Source organism: Pinus tabuliformis, chromosome X (genome assembly GCF_031772625.1).
Source record: "Pinus tabuliformis cultivar Carrire ecotype Pingquan chromosome X, CPIR1, whole genome shotgun sequence".
NCBI lineage: Eukaryota > Viridiplantae > Streptophyta > Pinopsida > Pinales > Pinaceae > Pinus > Pinus tabuliformis.
In genome coordinates, this window is record NC_142308.1 from 1697610758 (window position 1) to 1697629285 (window position 18528).

The 18528-nt window shown below is 38.5% G+C and overlaps 1 protein-coding gene across 2 annotated transcripts in view; it reads right to left on the reverse strand.

The window, feature by feature from the left end:
- Positions 1 to 18528, reverse strand: part of EMB2411 (DNA replication helicase) — a 268500-nt gene that overhangs the window by 213221 nt on the left and 36751 nt on the right. For both annotated transcript variants that reach the window (XR_016264083.1, XM_089446669.1), the window contains exons 3-10: positions 10452 to 10610; positions 10133 to 10195; positions 9383 to 9868; positions 9176 to 9229; positions 8938 to 8999; positions 2218 to 2350; positions 1883 to 1997; positions 1667 to 1759 (exon numbers count right to left, since the gene is read on the reverse strand). Coding sequence is in view for 1 of the 2 variants with exons in the window: in XM_089446669.1 (XP_089302795.1) it covers positions 1667 to 1759; positions 1883 to 1997; positions 2218 to 2350; positions 8938 to 8999; positions 9176 to 9229; positions 9383 to 9868; positions 10133 to 10195; positions 10452 to 10610 (1165 nt within the window). In the remaining variant the exon portion in view is untranslated. The remainder of the gene's footprint in view (positions 1 to 1666; positions 1760 to 1882; positions 1998 to 2217; positions 2351 to 8937; positions 9000 to 9175; positions 9230 to 9382; positions 9869 to 10132; positions 10196 to 10451; positions 10611 to 18528) is intronic.

Genomic DNA, 18528 nt, shown 5'->3' on the forward strand with positions numbered 1-18528 from the left:
GTCAATACTGTAAATCTTGAAATATTTTTCTACTTTATTGAACCAAGCAACGCTGTGTTTTTCGTTACCATCAAATTTGGATAGCTTAAATTTTGCACTTCGGTAATATGTAGCTATCGACGGAGCGAAGAAGGGATATTGATTTGAAAACAGCATATTGGCGTATGGATTCAAGGGCTTTTTATTTTGAAAATTTGTGTTGCTATTTTCTTGATTGGGAATGGAAGATGTCTTTGGAAACTCGGATTTCTCATATGAGTCTGACAAATCTAGAGAATTGAGATGTTGAGTAGCTTCATTATTTTGGGGTATTTGATCGAGTGTAACCTTCATCTTGTCACAAACACAGATCAACAATATCATTGCTTGATCCACCTTATCTGAAAGCACTGCTTGATCCCTTTTAAATTCATTCTAGTTCTACTCCAGTTGACTCTATATCTCTTTGTTGTATCCTAGAGTGCCTCGTTTTTTTTTTTGCCATGTCCGGTTACCTTAGTCTCAAAGTCTAACAATCTTTTATTGAAATCGGCCATCGACATTGATGAAACCATCGCACGGGTGTGAGGTGGAGTATATTTATCCAACATAACTCTTTTTCTTAATTTGACCCTAATTTTTTTTAATAATAATAATTATTATTATTGACATTACTTTATTTATAGCTAAATATTAATTAACTTATATAGTTATTAGATATTAATTAATTATATAATATAAATTATATAGTGAATTAATAATTGGAAGTATAATGCCCACGGGGCTTTGGATTGATGGTGAATGGGTGCGCTGTTAAGGCACTCCTTGCGATAGGTCACCGGTTCAAATCCCCGTGGGTACTTAGGTTAGTCTTAACTAGAAAAAAAATAATTGGAAGTATAATGAATTAATATAGGATAAGGTTTAGAATTAATACAATATATTAATGTTTAGACTAATTGTTGACTAGTGGTTTCGAGAGGTCAACCCGGTGGACACGTTGAGTGAGGAGCGGCCACAATCGAGCCGGCTGCTGGTCACGATGTTTGGACAGCGTGATTGGCTGCGCAGAAGTGGAGAACAGGCGGCGTGACAGGCTGCGGGGAAGCGGAGATGGACAGCATGACCGGAATGTGGAAGATAAGGATGTGGACGAATAGGGATGACGTTAGCTGTTGGAGAAACAGAGATAGGATGCAGGGACAGGGAAGATAGGCGGTGGCAGAACGAACGAAGACGGCAGATTTGAGGGCAGTCTGTACGAGCAACGGATGAGGCGCAATGGTGGCTCTGATACCAAATGGAGCGGATAAACTCAGCATTAGACAGAAAATATATATATATTATTAATAAGCTTGAATGATCATTATATTGTGGGAGGCCCTGGCTTAAATACAACCCTGGATGCCTCTTTTGATCATGCCCTTTAATTACTTATTAACTACAATTTATTTAATTTTATATAACAAACAACACCAGTAATTATCACAATATTTAATATTCACCATCTCGACATGGAACAATTCAATAAAAAGTTAAAACATCCTTCGCAGTGGTAACCAACAATAAAATGTTTCCTAAAACCAATATGCAACATAAAATGGGATACGTAACTCTTTAGTTTGTACATTTAAAAACTGTTTATGTATATGAATTGTAAAATATATCAGCATGTAATAGGTCATACCTCCTGTAGCATATATGCTTTCAATATATGTCTGCATCACAACTTTCGCTTCTTGTTCTAAGAATTCTTTGGTTGGAGATTCATGAACTAAACCTGCCTGCATAATTAAACAAATTTTATTAGCATCTTACCAAAACCCTAAATTTTCCAATTTTCCTTTTACGTGCATTAAAATAAGTGTAGAACCTTAGAAATAGAAACTAACGAACCAGTCACATGCCTGAAAAACCCGATGCAGCATTGTTCCCATAAGAGCAGCAGTGGAGACGTCAATTGATTTGATCCTTTCATCTAAGACTGCCCGTCGTGGACAACTGAAACTGGTTCCCACCTGAAAATATTAGCACCACAATGACTCTTGACATCAAATGCACTGCCACAACATCAACACCGGTAAAACTATTAAAGCAGAAACAGGAATGATATCAGACTGAGAATCTATATTCTAGCAACAGCCAAAATAGATTTCCATATTGTCTCTACAGTTCACTTCTGTGTGATTTCTCTCAGGCCAGAAATTTTGAAGATGATGCAATGAGACAATTTCATACCCTAGATCCTGATATCAATAAATCTGGATGGATAACAAGAAGATTGCTTTCGTGGTCAATCACACACTTTCCTTCAGCATCAAACTCGCCAATAACATTCACTGTATCACCAGGTCTAACTAAACTATATGCCCTGCAACACACTTCTATTTAAGTCAATATGGCATCTTAACAGTCAGGAATACAAATATTCAGGAAATTAATACACATGGATTTTATCCTTATCCAATAAAGAAAAATCTCAATGAATAAGATGAAAATATTACATATCAGAGCAATAAGAACAAAGACAAAAGGATCTAAAATGCATTTTGCGGATGAAAACTTTTTAACAGAGAGGCATTAGGTAACAGGGTTTCCACTGCCAGGGATGTTAATCATCGATTATAATAGAGTAGAAACTTATATTGTACTGTAATGTGTTTTGATTGAGTAAATGAATTTACATGCATTTAACTTGAAATTAATTTCCTCAAGAAATTTTAGAGTCGAGATATGGTGGTGAATTTTGCTTTCTCTGATGATTACAAGTTCAAATGAGTTGGCAAATTTTGAAGTTATCACAAGAAAAACGAGTGATAGACCATGGTTCCGCTGAATGTTTTAATTACAGATCAAGGGCAGATTTTGCATTATGAACTGTGATCGGACTTAATATGAATGATGGTTCTCTCCAAAAAAATGTAATCGAGAGCATAATAATGCTTGAAGCATCATCACAAAGACAATGATGCAAACAATGTTTTCCAAATGCTAAAGAAAAACTTAAAATAATAAATCCAAATTTCAACAAATAAAGTTGACTTTGGAATACCTATTCCAGAATTGGTTAATACTTTAATATTATGATGAGGATCTAGGTTTAAAAAATATAAAATTATGGGACAGAAAGGTAACCATATGTTGATGGTTTTATGGTAAGCAACTAAAGCACCAATAACCATACAACACTGTAACAAACAATCAATTGCCAAAAGGAAGTAGACTCCGTGGCCTCACTAGATATGTACCCAAAACCCTACACAACACAAAAGAGAACATTTTTTTATTTTAAAGATTTGTTTATACCTGTTACAGCAAAGTCTAGCACCTTAGTGCAAAGCCTCACTAAGCAACCTAGGTTGAGTGCAACAATAGGAGTGTTACCACTATCACCTCAAAAACAACTCCCCTTGTTTTAGTGATGGACACAATCCAACACAAGTGAGTCTTTCCTAATAGATCTTGGGGATCAAGTAACCAAATTACCTTAAGCTAAAAACCCACAAGGGTTCTACAATAAAATTTCACCCAAGGAAAAGAATATGACTTAGGATTTAAGGTGGATGGAAGAGCAAGTTCAAGATTTGAGATCAAAAGTTCCTGTGGGTCAATCTAATGGCTTAAGTCAACCAATAGAGGCTTAAATAGGTTCCCAAACATACACACTCTAGAAATTGCACTTTAAAGGGATTGTTGTGATTTGCCACTCGTGCCAAGTTTGCTAATCCCAAGCTGAAATTGAATGAAGAGTATTCCTCCCTCTTTCTGTCATCCACCTTTGTATGCCTAAGAGGTCCATTTGAAGGTTTAGAGGCTCTTTTCCCATGATTTTATCGTCCCAAATTGACATTGTTTTCCCATTTCCCAGGATTTTAGATATATGATTCCTGATTGAGGGGATTAACTTCTTTACAAGTTTCCAAACTTGCGTCCAAGGCCTCACAAGGATGAGGTCAGTCAATAACTTTGTTCTATTTTGATTCAGGTATTTTGTAGCGAGGGCTTTTTTCCACCAACTTTCCTTTCTGATTAGTATTCTCCATATTATTTTCATTCCTAGATCAGTGTTCATTAAGCCTAGTAAACGAATGGATAAACCTCCCTGTTCATATGGTAGTGTGACTTGATCCCACTTGACCAAGCTAAACTTTTTGTTCTCTTGCTTCCCTCCCTGCCAAAGAAAGCTCCTTATGATTAATTCCATTTGCTTGTGTGCGCTTGCCAGAGCCAGAATAATCGCATACTGATATATTGGGAGAGCTGAGAGAAGTGCCTTTATCATAATCACCCTGCCAGCCATATTGAGCCACATCATACCCCATTTTTGAATTTTGTCTTTCATTTTTTCAACTTGTTTGCTCCGTACTTCAGCTTTCACATTCTCTTTAGCTATTGGGAGTCCTAAATACATGAAGTGTTTCCATCTTGCTTGTGTTGGAATCTCTAGGATTTGCAAGATACTTTGCATTATTCTTGGTGGAGTGTTCCAACCATATATTCTGCATTTCGAGTTGTTTAAAAGCCCTCCAGATACCTGAAGAAAGACATCCAGGACTTTTTTAAATCTTCTTGTTGTTATACTTGATGCCCCTCCCAATAAAAGGGTGTCATCAGCAAAAAGGGAATGATTGATATTTTTTACTCCTCTTGCAATTTGGATACCTGTAATATTTTTTCTCTTCTTTGTTTTTCTAATGTCGCGCTTAGCATTTCAGCCGTTATAATATATAGGAATGGTGAGAGCGGACATCCTTGTCTCAGCCCTCTTGAACTCTGAAAGAAATTATTGGGTCTTCCATTTATTAGAGGCGCTATCCAAGGGGTCGAAATGCAAGCCCGTATGGTCTCTATTATGTCTTGAAAGAACCCAAATTTTTTAAGAATTGTTGTTAGATATGTGTGGTTGACTCTATCAAAAGCATTTGCCATGTCTAGCTTTATGATAATTCCTTTCTCTTTCTTTTGAATGCTAGTGTGAATAGCTTCCTGAACAATAATCACATTATCAATTGGGACAAAGCCACCTTGATTTTTAGAGATTACTTCAGGGAGAACTCTCTTGATTCTATTGGCTATTATTTTTGTGATAATTTTGTAGGAGGAGTTTCATAGAGATATTGGTCTATATCTGTTGAAAGTTGTTGGATTGGAGTCCTTTGGTATTAGTGCCAGATAAGATGATTTGGTATTTCCTCCCTTTTTTTTGAATACATTTTTAATCATTCTCAGAAAATCTTTTTTTATGACATTCCAGTGCTGCCTATAGAAGGCGATTGTGAAACCATCTGGCCCTGAGGTTTTGTCTGGATGAAGACTCCATATTGTTGCCAGCACTTCTTCTTCAGATATTTCTTTATTTATTTCTGAGTTTTTATCATCACTTATTTTTTTTGAATGTGTTGTAGGAAGTCCTCATGATCTGTTGGTTGTTCATTTGTTGTTAATAGATCTTTAAAGTGATTACGGGCTATCGTTTTTAATTCCTCCACTCCCTTTATTTCTTGCCCATCCACTTTAATTTGGTCTATCTGATTTCTGGCACTTCTCATTTTCATTGTGTTGTGAAAGAAGGTCGTATTTTTGTCCCCAACTTTCAGCCATGGGCATCTGGATTTCAATCGGAGCTCTCCTTCTTATTTTTTGTTCTCTCTGTATATTTCCCAAAATAATTCCTTTTCTTTCAAATAGTCTTGCTTATCCTCCTCTTTGTTTTTCTTTTCTTCTTGTATGCTGTCCATTTTTTTTGCAGCTCTATTTTCCTTTTTTTTTTTTTAATTCATTCTCTTACCCATATTTTTAGCTTTATTCTCAAAGTTTTTAATTTTGTTTCCCATACAAAATGGGGAGATCCTGTAACATTTTGTGCCCATCCCTCTTTGATTTGAGTTTTGAAATCTTCATTGTTGTCCCAAATTGAGTTGTATCTAAAAGGAAGAGGGCCTTGGTTGTCCATTTTGCCCAGTATGATTGTTACTGGTTTATGGTCCGATGTTGTTGTGTGTATGATTTTGGACTTGACAGAGGTGTATTCTGTTGTTATGTTTTCTTGCACTAAAATTCTGTCCAACCTCTCCTTTATATTACTCTTTCCCACTCTCTTGTTGCTCCAAGTGTATTTCCCATTACTTGGCGGGATGTCAATTAAATTATGCTGCTCCATTATTGCTTCCAAGGCTTCTCTTGACGGATCCGCATGATAAGTCCCTCCAAATTTTTCTTCTATGCTTCTAATCAAGTTTAGATCGCCTCCCAATATAATTTTACCATTTTGACTCTCTGTTAGAGCTTCTTTCACTGAGTTCTAGCATTGCTCTTTTTCTTTATAATGGTTTGGAGCGTATATGTTGATGAGGCTGTATTTTTCCTTTGTGTTGATTTCCTTTAAATTAGTTTTGATCCAATGCTTATCAATTTTTTGACTTGTCATTTCCCATTTCCCTTTTTTCCAAAGGGTGCAAATTCCTCATGAGGCACCTGTTGCCTCTAGTGCTAGTCCTTCATAATTTTTTAATTTTTGTATCATTTTTCCAATTTCTTGACTATTTGTTTTGGTCTCCTGGATCATGAAAATGTTCAACACTTCTTTCATTAAAATGTCTCTCGCTGAATTTACTTTATAAGTTGTTCCTAGACCACGACAATTCCAAGAGACCACTATCATTATTTATTGGTTTGATGGTGAGCAATACCCTTCCCTCTCTGTTGATTTTTCTCACTGTTTCCTGGGCTTTTCCCAAGGAAGGAGTCCATTGGTTGCTGAGTGCCTAGAGCCATCTCTTTGGTTGCTGCTTCATCCCTTATTTCCTTGTTAGATTTTCTACCTGCTTTTTTTTGGTGTTCATTGATTTGTAGGGTCTCTTTGGATTGCTTTCTGGTTAAAATACGGTCCACTGATGGAGGGGGAAGGGGAGAGCGAGGATTTGAAGGGAGGGAGGACAGGATGAGGGGGTTATGGGAATGCGAGGGGGATTGGGGTGAGGGTGGATCAAGAGAGTCTTCCAAGGGCCCAAATGGGTTCGAATTTGTGAGAGGTGGAGGAAAGATAATAGAAGGGGATGGAGGAGAGGCTTCATTTGAGGCCTGGGGCTGCGATGATGGGGGAGGAGGTTGCTTGTTGGTGGATTTCTTCCTTTTTACTTGCTCCCATTTATTTTCTACTTCCTCAATACTTTCATTTTCTTTTTTTTAGAACATCTATTTGCAAAATGGCCATATTCGTGACATACCTTGCATTTGAATGGCATTTGTTCGTAGTCCAGCTGCTGGATATGCATCCATTGATCTACCTTGAATTTTATCGCTTCTGAGAGTCCTTTTCCTAGATCCACTTCCACACATGTATGCATGTTATCCTTTGGTTCGCATCTATTTATATATTTCCCTATTGCATTTCCTATGGCCTTCATTGACTCATCACCCCAACAATGTAAAGGGAGATGAGGTAACCCGACCCACACTAGCACTCTACTTGGTACATCCATTTCAGGATCGAAGTCTGGAGTCCACCAATTTAAGTATAATACTCTGGTATCCATGAAATATGGGTCATTTCTAAATATTAGATCTTTGTCTTCTTTTGTCTCAAAATGAAAGGTGTAGTATCCGCTTCCGCAGAACCTTATTGAGATTTTCCCATTGATGGTTGAGCTCCAATTTCTTTCGACCCATTTTTGAACCGATTTGGGTGATGGCCATAGCCCAGTAAACTGTCCAACTAAACCACGTTCAACAAGAGACAAGGTTGCTCTACGAGGGAGAGTAGGGGGAAGAGAGATTTCTAGAATATCAACGAGCTTTTTGACAAACTTGTTTACTGTTGGCCTGATTCTTGAAGGTCCTGTTGCAGCTATAAGAGAAGCAAACACATTGGCTGCATCTTCATTTCCTTTAAGTCGTTCTGGAGGTGGTTCACCCTCATCTGGGGGATGCATTGGCTCTAAGAGCTCAGCAGCCTCGTTCTGGAGGTGGTTCGCCCTCATCTAGGAGATCCATTGGCTCTGAGAGCTCAGCAGCAGGAGGCTGTTGAGTGGCAGCTACTGCAAAGAGGCTAGGTCACGCAGGGCAGCAGCAGGGGCGCGCGCGCGATTCATAGCTTTATATCCATGTTCTATCGTAATGCAAATACAACAATTTCATTCGGAGTTACCCCTGGCCTGACACGAATGAGCAAACCGTGTTCCTTGTGGGTTATCCTAGACAACTTCAAGTGGGATAGTTTCAACCCCAACTCATCACCCAGCTGGTCCTAAAGGAAGAGCTGACAAGGAGTTGGTTGTTATCGTGACCCCGCCTATTGCCCTTGAATATTGGCATTGGTCTTCATATCCTTCCATAACTCTCTTTCCCTTTCGTTTTCAAAAAACCATTTCAATCCCTAAGGTTACTTGTGATCACTTCGCTTCATATTGTCTAAACCCTGGTGATCCATAGGGGAGCCCCCTTCGATATTGGAGGAGAAACGCTTAAAGAGGAGAGGTAGATTGTTGAGGTGACAGTGGGTGACCTATTCAAGTGCCACTCAAATTGTGCAGCATGGTTTGGAGCTTTTATCACTTCAATGCACAACTCGCAGAGGTAGCAGGCTCCAGGCAAAGCACCTCAAATGGGAGCAAGAGTTCTTTAGCTAGAGCATATTGCCTACCTACTCAACCAAATAGTCATGGAGGGTTTCCAAGACAACTAGGTAACAAATAATTACTCGAAAAATATAACCTCATAAAGTTAGTCATTGTCGCATCAAATAAAATAAAACATAAGGAATCCAATTCAGTTTCGCTCTTATTGACATGCAATACATTTCTTTGACATATTGACATGGAATGGGTACACAATTGCTAAAGAGAAAGCACATCCAATACTAAAAAGGGGTAACGTATAGGATAGTCTGTCCACACAAAAGCAAGTGCAATGCCCCAAACTCTGTCCTTGATGATGTTTTATAGAATAAAGATCACTTACCATTCATCACAAAGATGCAAAATCTGCTCTGATCCACTTTGCTCATTTAATAATCTTAAAACCTGGATACATTCACCCAGTAAAGAAGTTTCAGAAATCTTAAAACCATAGATAACATGACTAAATATGATTGTTACAGAACAAAAATGGTTTAAAGTACAGCTTTATCACTAATTGAAGAAAATAGAATTATAGATGTTCTACTTCACATTAACCAGGAAAAGGAAACGATAAACACCTTACACAGAGACGTTATACCAGTTGTATTTTCATGATATTCCATATCTGCAACCTAAGCTTGCAGAAAACATTAAAAGCAACTTAGAATTTTACCATGGAATAAAATCTAAATGATCAAACAAACGGTAAGGTAAGCTTGCTCCAGGCATACAAAACCAAAAATATAGTGTGTTGAATAGGATCAGAAAGAAGACAGGGCACCTACTTCCAAAACAAGGAAATGAATGTTTGGCTGTGTACTATGTCTTTTGTTCGTTAGTTCTAATAAAGGGACATCTGAGTCCGTGATACCAAATTGCCCCTGTAAGAGTGAAGAGCCGACAGAATTATTTGGAAAAGCAAAACTATCTTTTTCAAGAATACGATTCCCATTATTACTTATATAGAAGGGCTGATTGGCAGAAGCTGTATATGGGAATCGCTTCAAATTAATATTCTGCTTTCCCGCATCTAGGTCACATTCCAGCTCTTTAGAACATGCTGAAGCAACTACCACAGCTGAATTACCAGGCACATCTTCCTCCATAGGCTGTTTCTCGGTAATAATCTGAACATCACTTAGACATGAAGAATAACTTGTAGGGCGGTTTGTCAAATGCTGGTCATCAAGTATGACAGTAGGAACGTTCTTCGGTGTAGGTCTTGCAACACTCATGGCATGTTCAGCTGTATTTATAAGTTCAAGCAATACCTGCAATTTTTCAAAGAAACATATAAAGAACAGATGCAAAGATAGTAAGGTAAACATAAGGATAAGGTGGGAATGGCATGCTCCTCTAATTTTATATTTTCTTATAGTTCTCACTTAGCAACTCCACTGAAAACTACTTTGCTACATATATGTGGTTATGGAATAATGTTATCAGCAAAGGCTCACAAAAATTCAAGCTGATAAATACATGGGGAATTTAAGTAGCAAACATATTATGAAATAAACACAGTATCTTAAAAAGACCTTTCTGTGCTCCCTTGATCCATTTTCTTTGATTTGCTCTTTATTTATTTGACTCTGACCAACCTGCAAACAAACACAAAGAATTAAAGCCGGCTTTATAAGCTTGTGCATAACAGACCATATTATTTCACTGCATTCTTTTCAATGCATTAAAATTTCTGCATGCAATTTAGAAGTTGTAGCTATTCTAAAAAGGCCATAAATTATAAACCAAAAAAAAATGAAAGAACAATGACAAAGCAAGCAAACAAAATGAAGCAAACCAAAGACTAGAAAGCAAAGTCAAAAGTGGCACTATCTAGGTTAGCCTTGAATTTACCTTGGATTCTACATCCAGAAGGATCGGAATGTTCTCTTTATTTGTATCAATTACATTGCAAGAGTCCACTTTTGACAGTAGCTTGGTTCTCTCTGCATATTTTTTCATTCTGGGGGTGGAAAACCACTGCTCAAGTTTTGCAGCTAAACTTGGAGAACTCTGTATATTCCAACATAATTTTTATTAGCCAGTCTTTCTCACGGCCTCTACACATCTTACACAGGAATGCCATTGAATGCATATCTATATACTTCCAATGAATTTTAGGAGCAGTAGGAATATTTGTAATCACATTTTGGCAAGAAAAGTTACTTGTAGAAGTCCAACTATTAACATTTTTGTCAAACAGTTCTACAAGCAGCAAAGAGGACCAGTAATAATCATCTCAAGTTGCTAAATATCCTTGAAACTGCAACAAAATTTTAGTAAATCATGAACCCACTATCCATTAAAAACCTCAAACTGCCATTCTAACCCCTTTGTATTAGTCAATAGAATGTAAAATGAAAAAATAAAGTACAATCATGAGCAGTTATGAAAACAAACAGTAATAAAATTAAAACTAGCACCACCATAGATGTCCACAAGTCCTACCGTTATGAATGACTAGACACAAAAGGTTTTAACAACACAAATCAATTTTATTAAATTGGAGAAGGTCTTGTGACATCATTATTAATTATAAACATAAAAAATAAACTTTAAAATCCAATTAAAGGTTACATGTATATATAAAGGCATATATATAGGAAAGGTTAGTTATAAAAGGAAGGTACCTTTTATTATTGTTAATTTTAGGTATGTTCTATGCTTATAGCAATTTATTTCAATTTTCACAGTTAGCTCAATATCTTTTCCAGATTAGAAATCACATCAGCATTAAAATAAACTGCTAATAAAACATAAACATAAATCGCAGAAAACAAGCCAAGACAAGAGAACACAAGATGTGGCGCTAGCCAAGGCAAACCCCAATGTGGGGAAACCCTTGATCAATTCTTCTTATATGTTCTTCAATAGTTCAGCACAGAGAGAGAGAGAGAGAGTACATTTACAACAAAAGTCAACACTTTGACTTATCTAGATAAGAGCATATATCATCTCTAAGACGATGATACGTGAGATCAGTTGAAGACATGCTGCTTCAACTGATTCTCCAAGGTGACTCCCTCACCTATCATTGTGCTGAATCTCGTCATCACGCTACACCTCACCGTGCTGCACCATGAACTTGCTGCACCTGGTTGTTGCTGCTATCCCATTGTACCACTGTTGCACAATGCCATTGCTGTCCCATCATAGTTCTGTCCCAACATGCTACTGTCCCATCAATGTCATTGCTGTTCCATCATAATTTTGTCCCAACGTGTTGCTGTCCCGTCATTTTTCTGAAGCTGATCATGTTGCAACAAAGCTGTCCCAAGTGGTATGTTGAACCATGTTGACACACAGCATGTCTCATGTGCTTGCAGCACCATGCTTGCCATGTTGTCCATGCTTGCCTTAGCATTCCTTTGCTGTCCCATTTACTATACAGTTGTCCCTTGCCATTGCCGCCTAGATATATAGGTGTAGCTGTTGTCCCTAACAGTCATGCTATAACTTGTTGTTGTCCCCTTAGCCGTGCCATACCTGCTGCTGTCCCATGTGTCTTAGCAGCACCATGTAGCCCAGTTGTCCCATTTATTAAAATGGCTGTCCTGGGCATGTTCGAGTCCTCAAACTCTCATGTTGTCCCTGTTTTGAGGGTCACCTACAGCCCACCTTTTCAGCCGTATTAAGCTTGCATCTAGGGCATCGTAGGTTAGCGTTAGGGCTCCTTTTAGACTCCGTTAGGGCTGCCTTTAGACAATGTTTAGGGCTGCCCTTTAGACAGTGTTTAGGGCTGCTCTTATACTGCATTTAGGGCTGCCTTTTGGACAGCGTTAGGGCCTCTCTTAGACTGCGTTTAGGGCTGCCTTTTGACAGCATTTAGGGCTGCTCTTAGACTGCATTTAGGGCTGCCTTTTGGACAGCGTTAGGGCCTCTCTTAGATTACGTCTAGGAATGTCTTTTGATAGCACTTAGAGCTCTTAGACTGCGTTTAGGGCATGCTTCCTTGTCCGTGTTTTGAGGGTCACCTACAGCCCACCTTTTCAGCCGTATTAAGCTTGCATCTAGGGCATCGTAGGTTAGCGTTAGGGCTCCTTTTAGACTGCGTTAGGGCTGCCTTTAGACAATGATTAGGGCTACCCTTTAGACAGCGTTTAGGGCTGCTCTTAGACTGCATTTAGGGCTGCCTTTTGGACAGCGTTAGGGCCTCTCTTAGACTGCGTCTAGGGCTGCCTTTTGACAGCATTTAGGGCTGCTCTTAGACTGCATTTTGGGCTGCCTTTTGGACAGCGTTAGGGCCTCTCTTAGATTATGTCTAGGAATGTCTTTTGATGGCAGTTAGAGCTCTTAGACTGCGTTTAGGGCATGCTTCCTTGATAGCGTTTTTTACTTCTTTGACAGTGTCTAGGGCTAGGGCATCTCCTCTAGGGCAGCTCTCTTAGTCTTCTTTCCTCCAACATCTAAGGCTTCAACTCCTAGATTTCTCTTCCACTAAAACCCAAGACAAGTGGAGAGAAATCAAGATAGAAGTGTGTGTAAGAAATCACTCTCAAGTCATTTCCTTTTATACTAAAACGTTGAGCACATGTGGAGTTTATTTGGTTGCTGGCCGACCTTGACGAATTGCCTTATAACACAAATACATTCATAACTCCATGAATACTTATCAGAATCGGATGATCTTTAGATCAATCCTACACCTCTCGATGAGAGGGATCCAAGAAAAATATCAGCTGCCATAAATAAGATGACCCACATGGAGTTTGGCCCTAGTTTCCAATTTTAACACTCCCTCTCAACTAGGGAGAACTCCATCCGTTGATCCATATGTTCGACTATACTATCTCTGCCATCAGTGCCCTGCACTGCTCTGCTCTGCTCTACTCTGCTCTGCACTAATGCTCTACTCTACTCTGCTGAGCTCTGCTCCGCTGAAGAAGAATTGATCGAGAATGTCTCATACCATTCTCTACTGACCCGAAGTCAATTTTATTGATCCCAGATCAATATCACAAGAGAGTGTCTCAAACCACTCATACTGATCCTAGATCAATGGAGGTCATCCTAGCATAGGGTGTATGGTAGATACAACGATGCGTCCATCGATAGTACTACTATGGTCCCTAATCCTATTTCCCTGCTCATTGGCCAGATGAGAGGTACTTCCCATGAGTCCCAGACTGCATGGGTAGGATGCCTCGACAGGAGAACCATTCATCTTGTCCCTAAGTCGCCTTGGGTATGATAGGGGAAGGCTGAGCCATTCACCGTGTACATAGCACACCATTTGTTGGCATTATAATACAAGTATTGTCCTTGATGGCAACTCTACAAGTCAACTCAGTTTTGATAAGAGGCTAACAGGAATATTCAGAGGCAATAGGGCAATGGTACAGAGGATGGGCAGTGGTACAAAGGATCAAAAAGATGGAACTAAGGTCTATTGATCAAAATAAAGAAGTTGAAGGAAGAAGATGATGTAAGAGCAGTTTAAGAGATACACGCAGGTTCACTTAGTCCAAGCAGCGTATACACGCAAGTACTCAGAACAAAAAAAGCGTATAACGTACACACGCACTCCCACAGAAGGCAAAGTGCGTACATGTTGAAAACCATGGTTTTGGTCCGAGGTATTTGGTCTAAGGTATCTTTGGACCATGATATTGACCGTAGGTATTTAGTCTGAGGTATTCGGTCCGTGGTATTTGATCCAAGGTATTGGTCCTAAGTGGATTCGGTCCATGGTATTGAAAAAGGCCAAAAACTATATAAAGAAGAGAGGATCATAAGGCCAGGTGTGCAAGTGAATAAGGATTCTAAGGAATACTTCTATCTGAAGTATATTTTATGTTGCAGGGTTATGTTAGGGACTAGATCTGAAATATTTATGCGCACCTTGAGTTCAATATTGGATCAGGATCATGAGACCTAAAATGACTTATTCTTGAATGATCTGATATTGGTTGAGGCTAGAACTGATGTTTTGCGCTTGTTTTATTCATTATCTATCATGATCTAGGTTTGTCTGAAGTTTGAAATTGCAGCAAAGTTCTAAGTCAATATTTGCAGATCTGTATGTAGTTCGTCTTGGCCAAAGAGCGTATACACGCAGGTTTTGTTCTTTCAAATAGCATATACAAAAGAAAGGCTTGATGTTCAAAGATGATCAGTATTACTGATTTATTGTTGTTGCTATTTTACTGTTGTCTGCCAATGAAGTCTTCTTAGATCTAAATGTAAATCTAAATGCATAAGGAGGTTGATATTTGATTGATTATATAAGTGAGAAGAAGTGTTTTCTGTTGCATGCCTGTGTAAATTTCTGTAAGTTGACAGTAGATGTTCAATATACTGTTGATTGGCACAGTTTGTGATTCAGAGATTTTATGATTCAGAATCTTTAGAGGTATACACAGGTTGGGCTGAAGGAAGTAGCGTATACACGCAAGTTTTCTTCCTTGAAGTAGCGTATACAGTCTGACACATGAATTTTTGAGGTTTCAGTTGGTTCTGAATGTTGATGCAAGTTTCTGGGTTCAGTAGAGTGTTCTGATGACAATGATCTGATTGTTTCAGATTAACTGCATGTTGGTTGATGAAGTTTGAGTTTCTAAATTTCTGATGGGTTATTGATGAGTCAAGGTCTTCATATGTTTTGATATGTGCCAAGAGCATCCAGTCTGAAAATTCATGAAACGTGGTCCCTGGTGGAAGAGTGGAGTTTTATGTAGGCTGGCACCTATGTACTAATAAACATATTGGCTAGTACAAGAGCTAGGGGGTTGTAGCTCCCTTCCAGTAGACGCTGAAGTGTCAGGCCAGGCAGTAACTCTCCAAGGGCAGAAAAACTGATTGGTGTATTATTCCATAGGTAGGCTATTGTTATATACAATTAAGAGTGATTGTTCAATTCATCTCCCGATGACTGTTCACATTCCTAATTTATTTATTTACACAAATTCCCCCAAACATGAAGATTAGGTGTCAACATTCCCCCCCTTAATCTGAAGGGATGTTGGTGAGTCCAAGCATCATTCTGAATCGTTCAAGCTTTTCCCTTCCAAGTGCTTTGGTGAAGATGTCTGCAATTTGCTCATTTGTGGAACAATGACGGAGATGGATTGTTTTGGCCTCAACATGATGTCGAATCAGATGATATTTAGTATTGATATACTTTGTTCGATCATGGAACTTTGGGTTCTTGGCCAACTTTATTGCAGAGATGTTATCAATCATGAGTGGAGTTGATTGTACTTGTTTTACCTGCAAATCTTCAAGAATTTTCCTGAGCCACACAATTTCTTTCGTTGCTTCAGCTGTTGCCACGTATTTTGCTTCTGTTGTGGAATCTGTTGGAACTGATTGTTTGCGTGATCTCCAGGAGACAGCTCCTGATCCAAGACTCATAGCATATCCTGAAGTAGATACCCCAGTTTCTTTATCTCCATCGAAGTCTAAATCAGAGTATCCAATCAAGCTGAAGTCGTCCACATGTGTATACTTGATTCCAAGGTCTTGAGTTCCCTTCAAGTACCTTAGAACTCTTTTTGCAGCAGACCAATGTCCCTCACAAGGCTTTCGCATGAACCTGGAGAGGATTCCAACAGTAAATGAAATGTCTGGTCTGGTAGTAGTGAGGTAGATGAGACTTCCTACAAGTTGTCTATACTTTGTTGCATCCTCATTTTCCTTTCCTTCAATAGATGTGAGCTTTAAGTTTTGTTCCATTGGAGTAGAAAGAGGATTGCACTCTGTCATGCCAAATCTGTTTAACAAATCTCCAATGTATTTCTTTTGAGAAAGAAATATGGATTTTGGATGTTGGGTTACTTCAATGCCAAGATAGTAATGAACATAGCCCAAATCAGTCATTTCAAAACTTTTCCCCAATTCCTTCTTTATGGATGCAATGTAGCTTTCATTGTTCCCTGTCATTAAAAGATCATCTACATATACCACAAGATACACAACTATTTTGCCAACTTTCTTGACAAATAAAGTTGCATCATCAAGATCAAAATGATTGAAGTTGAGTTTCAGAAGATGCTCAATTAGTTTTTCATACCATGCTTGCGGTGCTTGTTTGAGGCCATACAAGGACTTCACAAGTTTGCATACTTTATGTTCATGTCCTTTCACAGCAAATCCTTCAGGCTGGGACATAAAAACATTTTCTTTTAGATCTCCATTCAAGAATGCAGTTTTTACATCCATTTGATGGACTTTCCAACCGTTCTGAGCAACTAGTGCAAAGAGTGTACGGATGGTGGCCCATTTTGCTGTGGGGGCAAAAGTTTCCTCATAATCGACCCCTTCCTTCTGTGCAAAGCCTTTTGCCACAAGCCTAGCTTTGTGCTTGTCAAGTGAGCCATCAGCTTTGTACTTGTTCTTGTAGACCCACTTGCAGCCAATTGGTTTGGTTCCAAATGGAGGATCAACCAGCTTCCAAGTGCCATTCTTTATGAGGGCATCATACTCATTTTTCATCGCTTTTTTCCATTCATCATGAGAAGCATCTTCTTTGAAGGAAGTTGGTTCAAAATCTGTAGACAAGTTCAATTCACAATCATAAGTAACATCCATATCAACAGGTGAATTAGAGTCATCTACATCACCTCCATTTTGTCGGTTTGAATTTCTGGTTCCTGTTTTTCCAATTTCATCAAGATGAACACTTTCAAGTGTCTTTGTCAGCCACTTTGGGGGACCTTTCTGAGATGGTCCAGGCAGCTCTGTTGATTGAGTTGGGACTGAATCAAGATTGAGTCTCCCAATTCTATCAATTACATCACTTAAAGCATCATCCGTTGTTGGAGTTTCATGCAGAGGAGATTGTTCTTCAGAAGAAGATTCCACATGTTGTTCTAATATAGGAATCCCCCCTTCAAGATGTGGAATCTGATTATCAAATTCTTGAAATGATTTCGTTTTTGCGAATCTATCCAAGCGATCAAGTTGCCGCTCAACAACATTGTCAGATTTGGATGATTCAAGAAAAATGACATCTCTAGATACAACAAACTTTTTATTTACTTCATCATAGAGGTGGTATGCTTTAGAGGTGTTTGAATACCCCAGGAAGATACACTTACGATTTCTAGCACCAAGTTTGTTTCTATGTACCTTTGGTATCAAAGCATAACAGGTGGAACCAAAGATCCTGAGATGTTTTACTGAAGGAACATGTCCATACCACAATTCATAAGGAGTCTTGTTTCTTATAGCATTAGATGGACATATATTCTTTATATATGCAGCACATAGAACAGCATCAGCCCAAAACATTATCTTTACATTTTTGAAGAAAAGCATGGATCGTACCATATTCACGATTGTTCTATTCATTCTTTCAGCTACACCATTCTGTTGGGGATTATAAGGCACAGTTGTTTGATGTTTGATCCCATGTTGGCGAAGATAGTTTTCAAATTCATTTGATGTATATTCTTTTCCATTATCAGTGCGAATAGACCCAATATGAGATTGTGCATCATTTTCAATCCGTTTATGAAAATTCTTGAATGTTTGAAAGGCATCAGATTTGTTCTTCAATAAATAAACCCAACACATTCTGGTGTAATCATCAATAAATGTCATGATATATTTATTTCCATTTGTAGAAGGAACAGGCATTGGACCACATAAATCTGAATGAATGAGTTCGAGCTTCCTATGTGCTCTTGAATGTGAATCATGAAAAGACTGTTTGTTATGCTTTCCTAGAATGCAAGCATCACATTGCTTATGTTTCCTAGGAATTGTAGGCAAACCAGCAACACCATTTTTCTTCAATAAGCGGAGACTGTCATTGTTTAAATGTCCAAATCTAGCATGCCATAATAAACTTGATGGAAGTGTACCTTCTTCATGATGAGAAATATATGAGAAATGTTGTGCATGAGCAGAGGTTCCTTGCAGTTTGAGAAGTCTTTCTTCTTCTATTCCCCTCATGACAAGTGAGTGGTCATATGCTTTTCTTACCTCA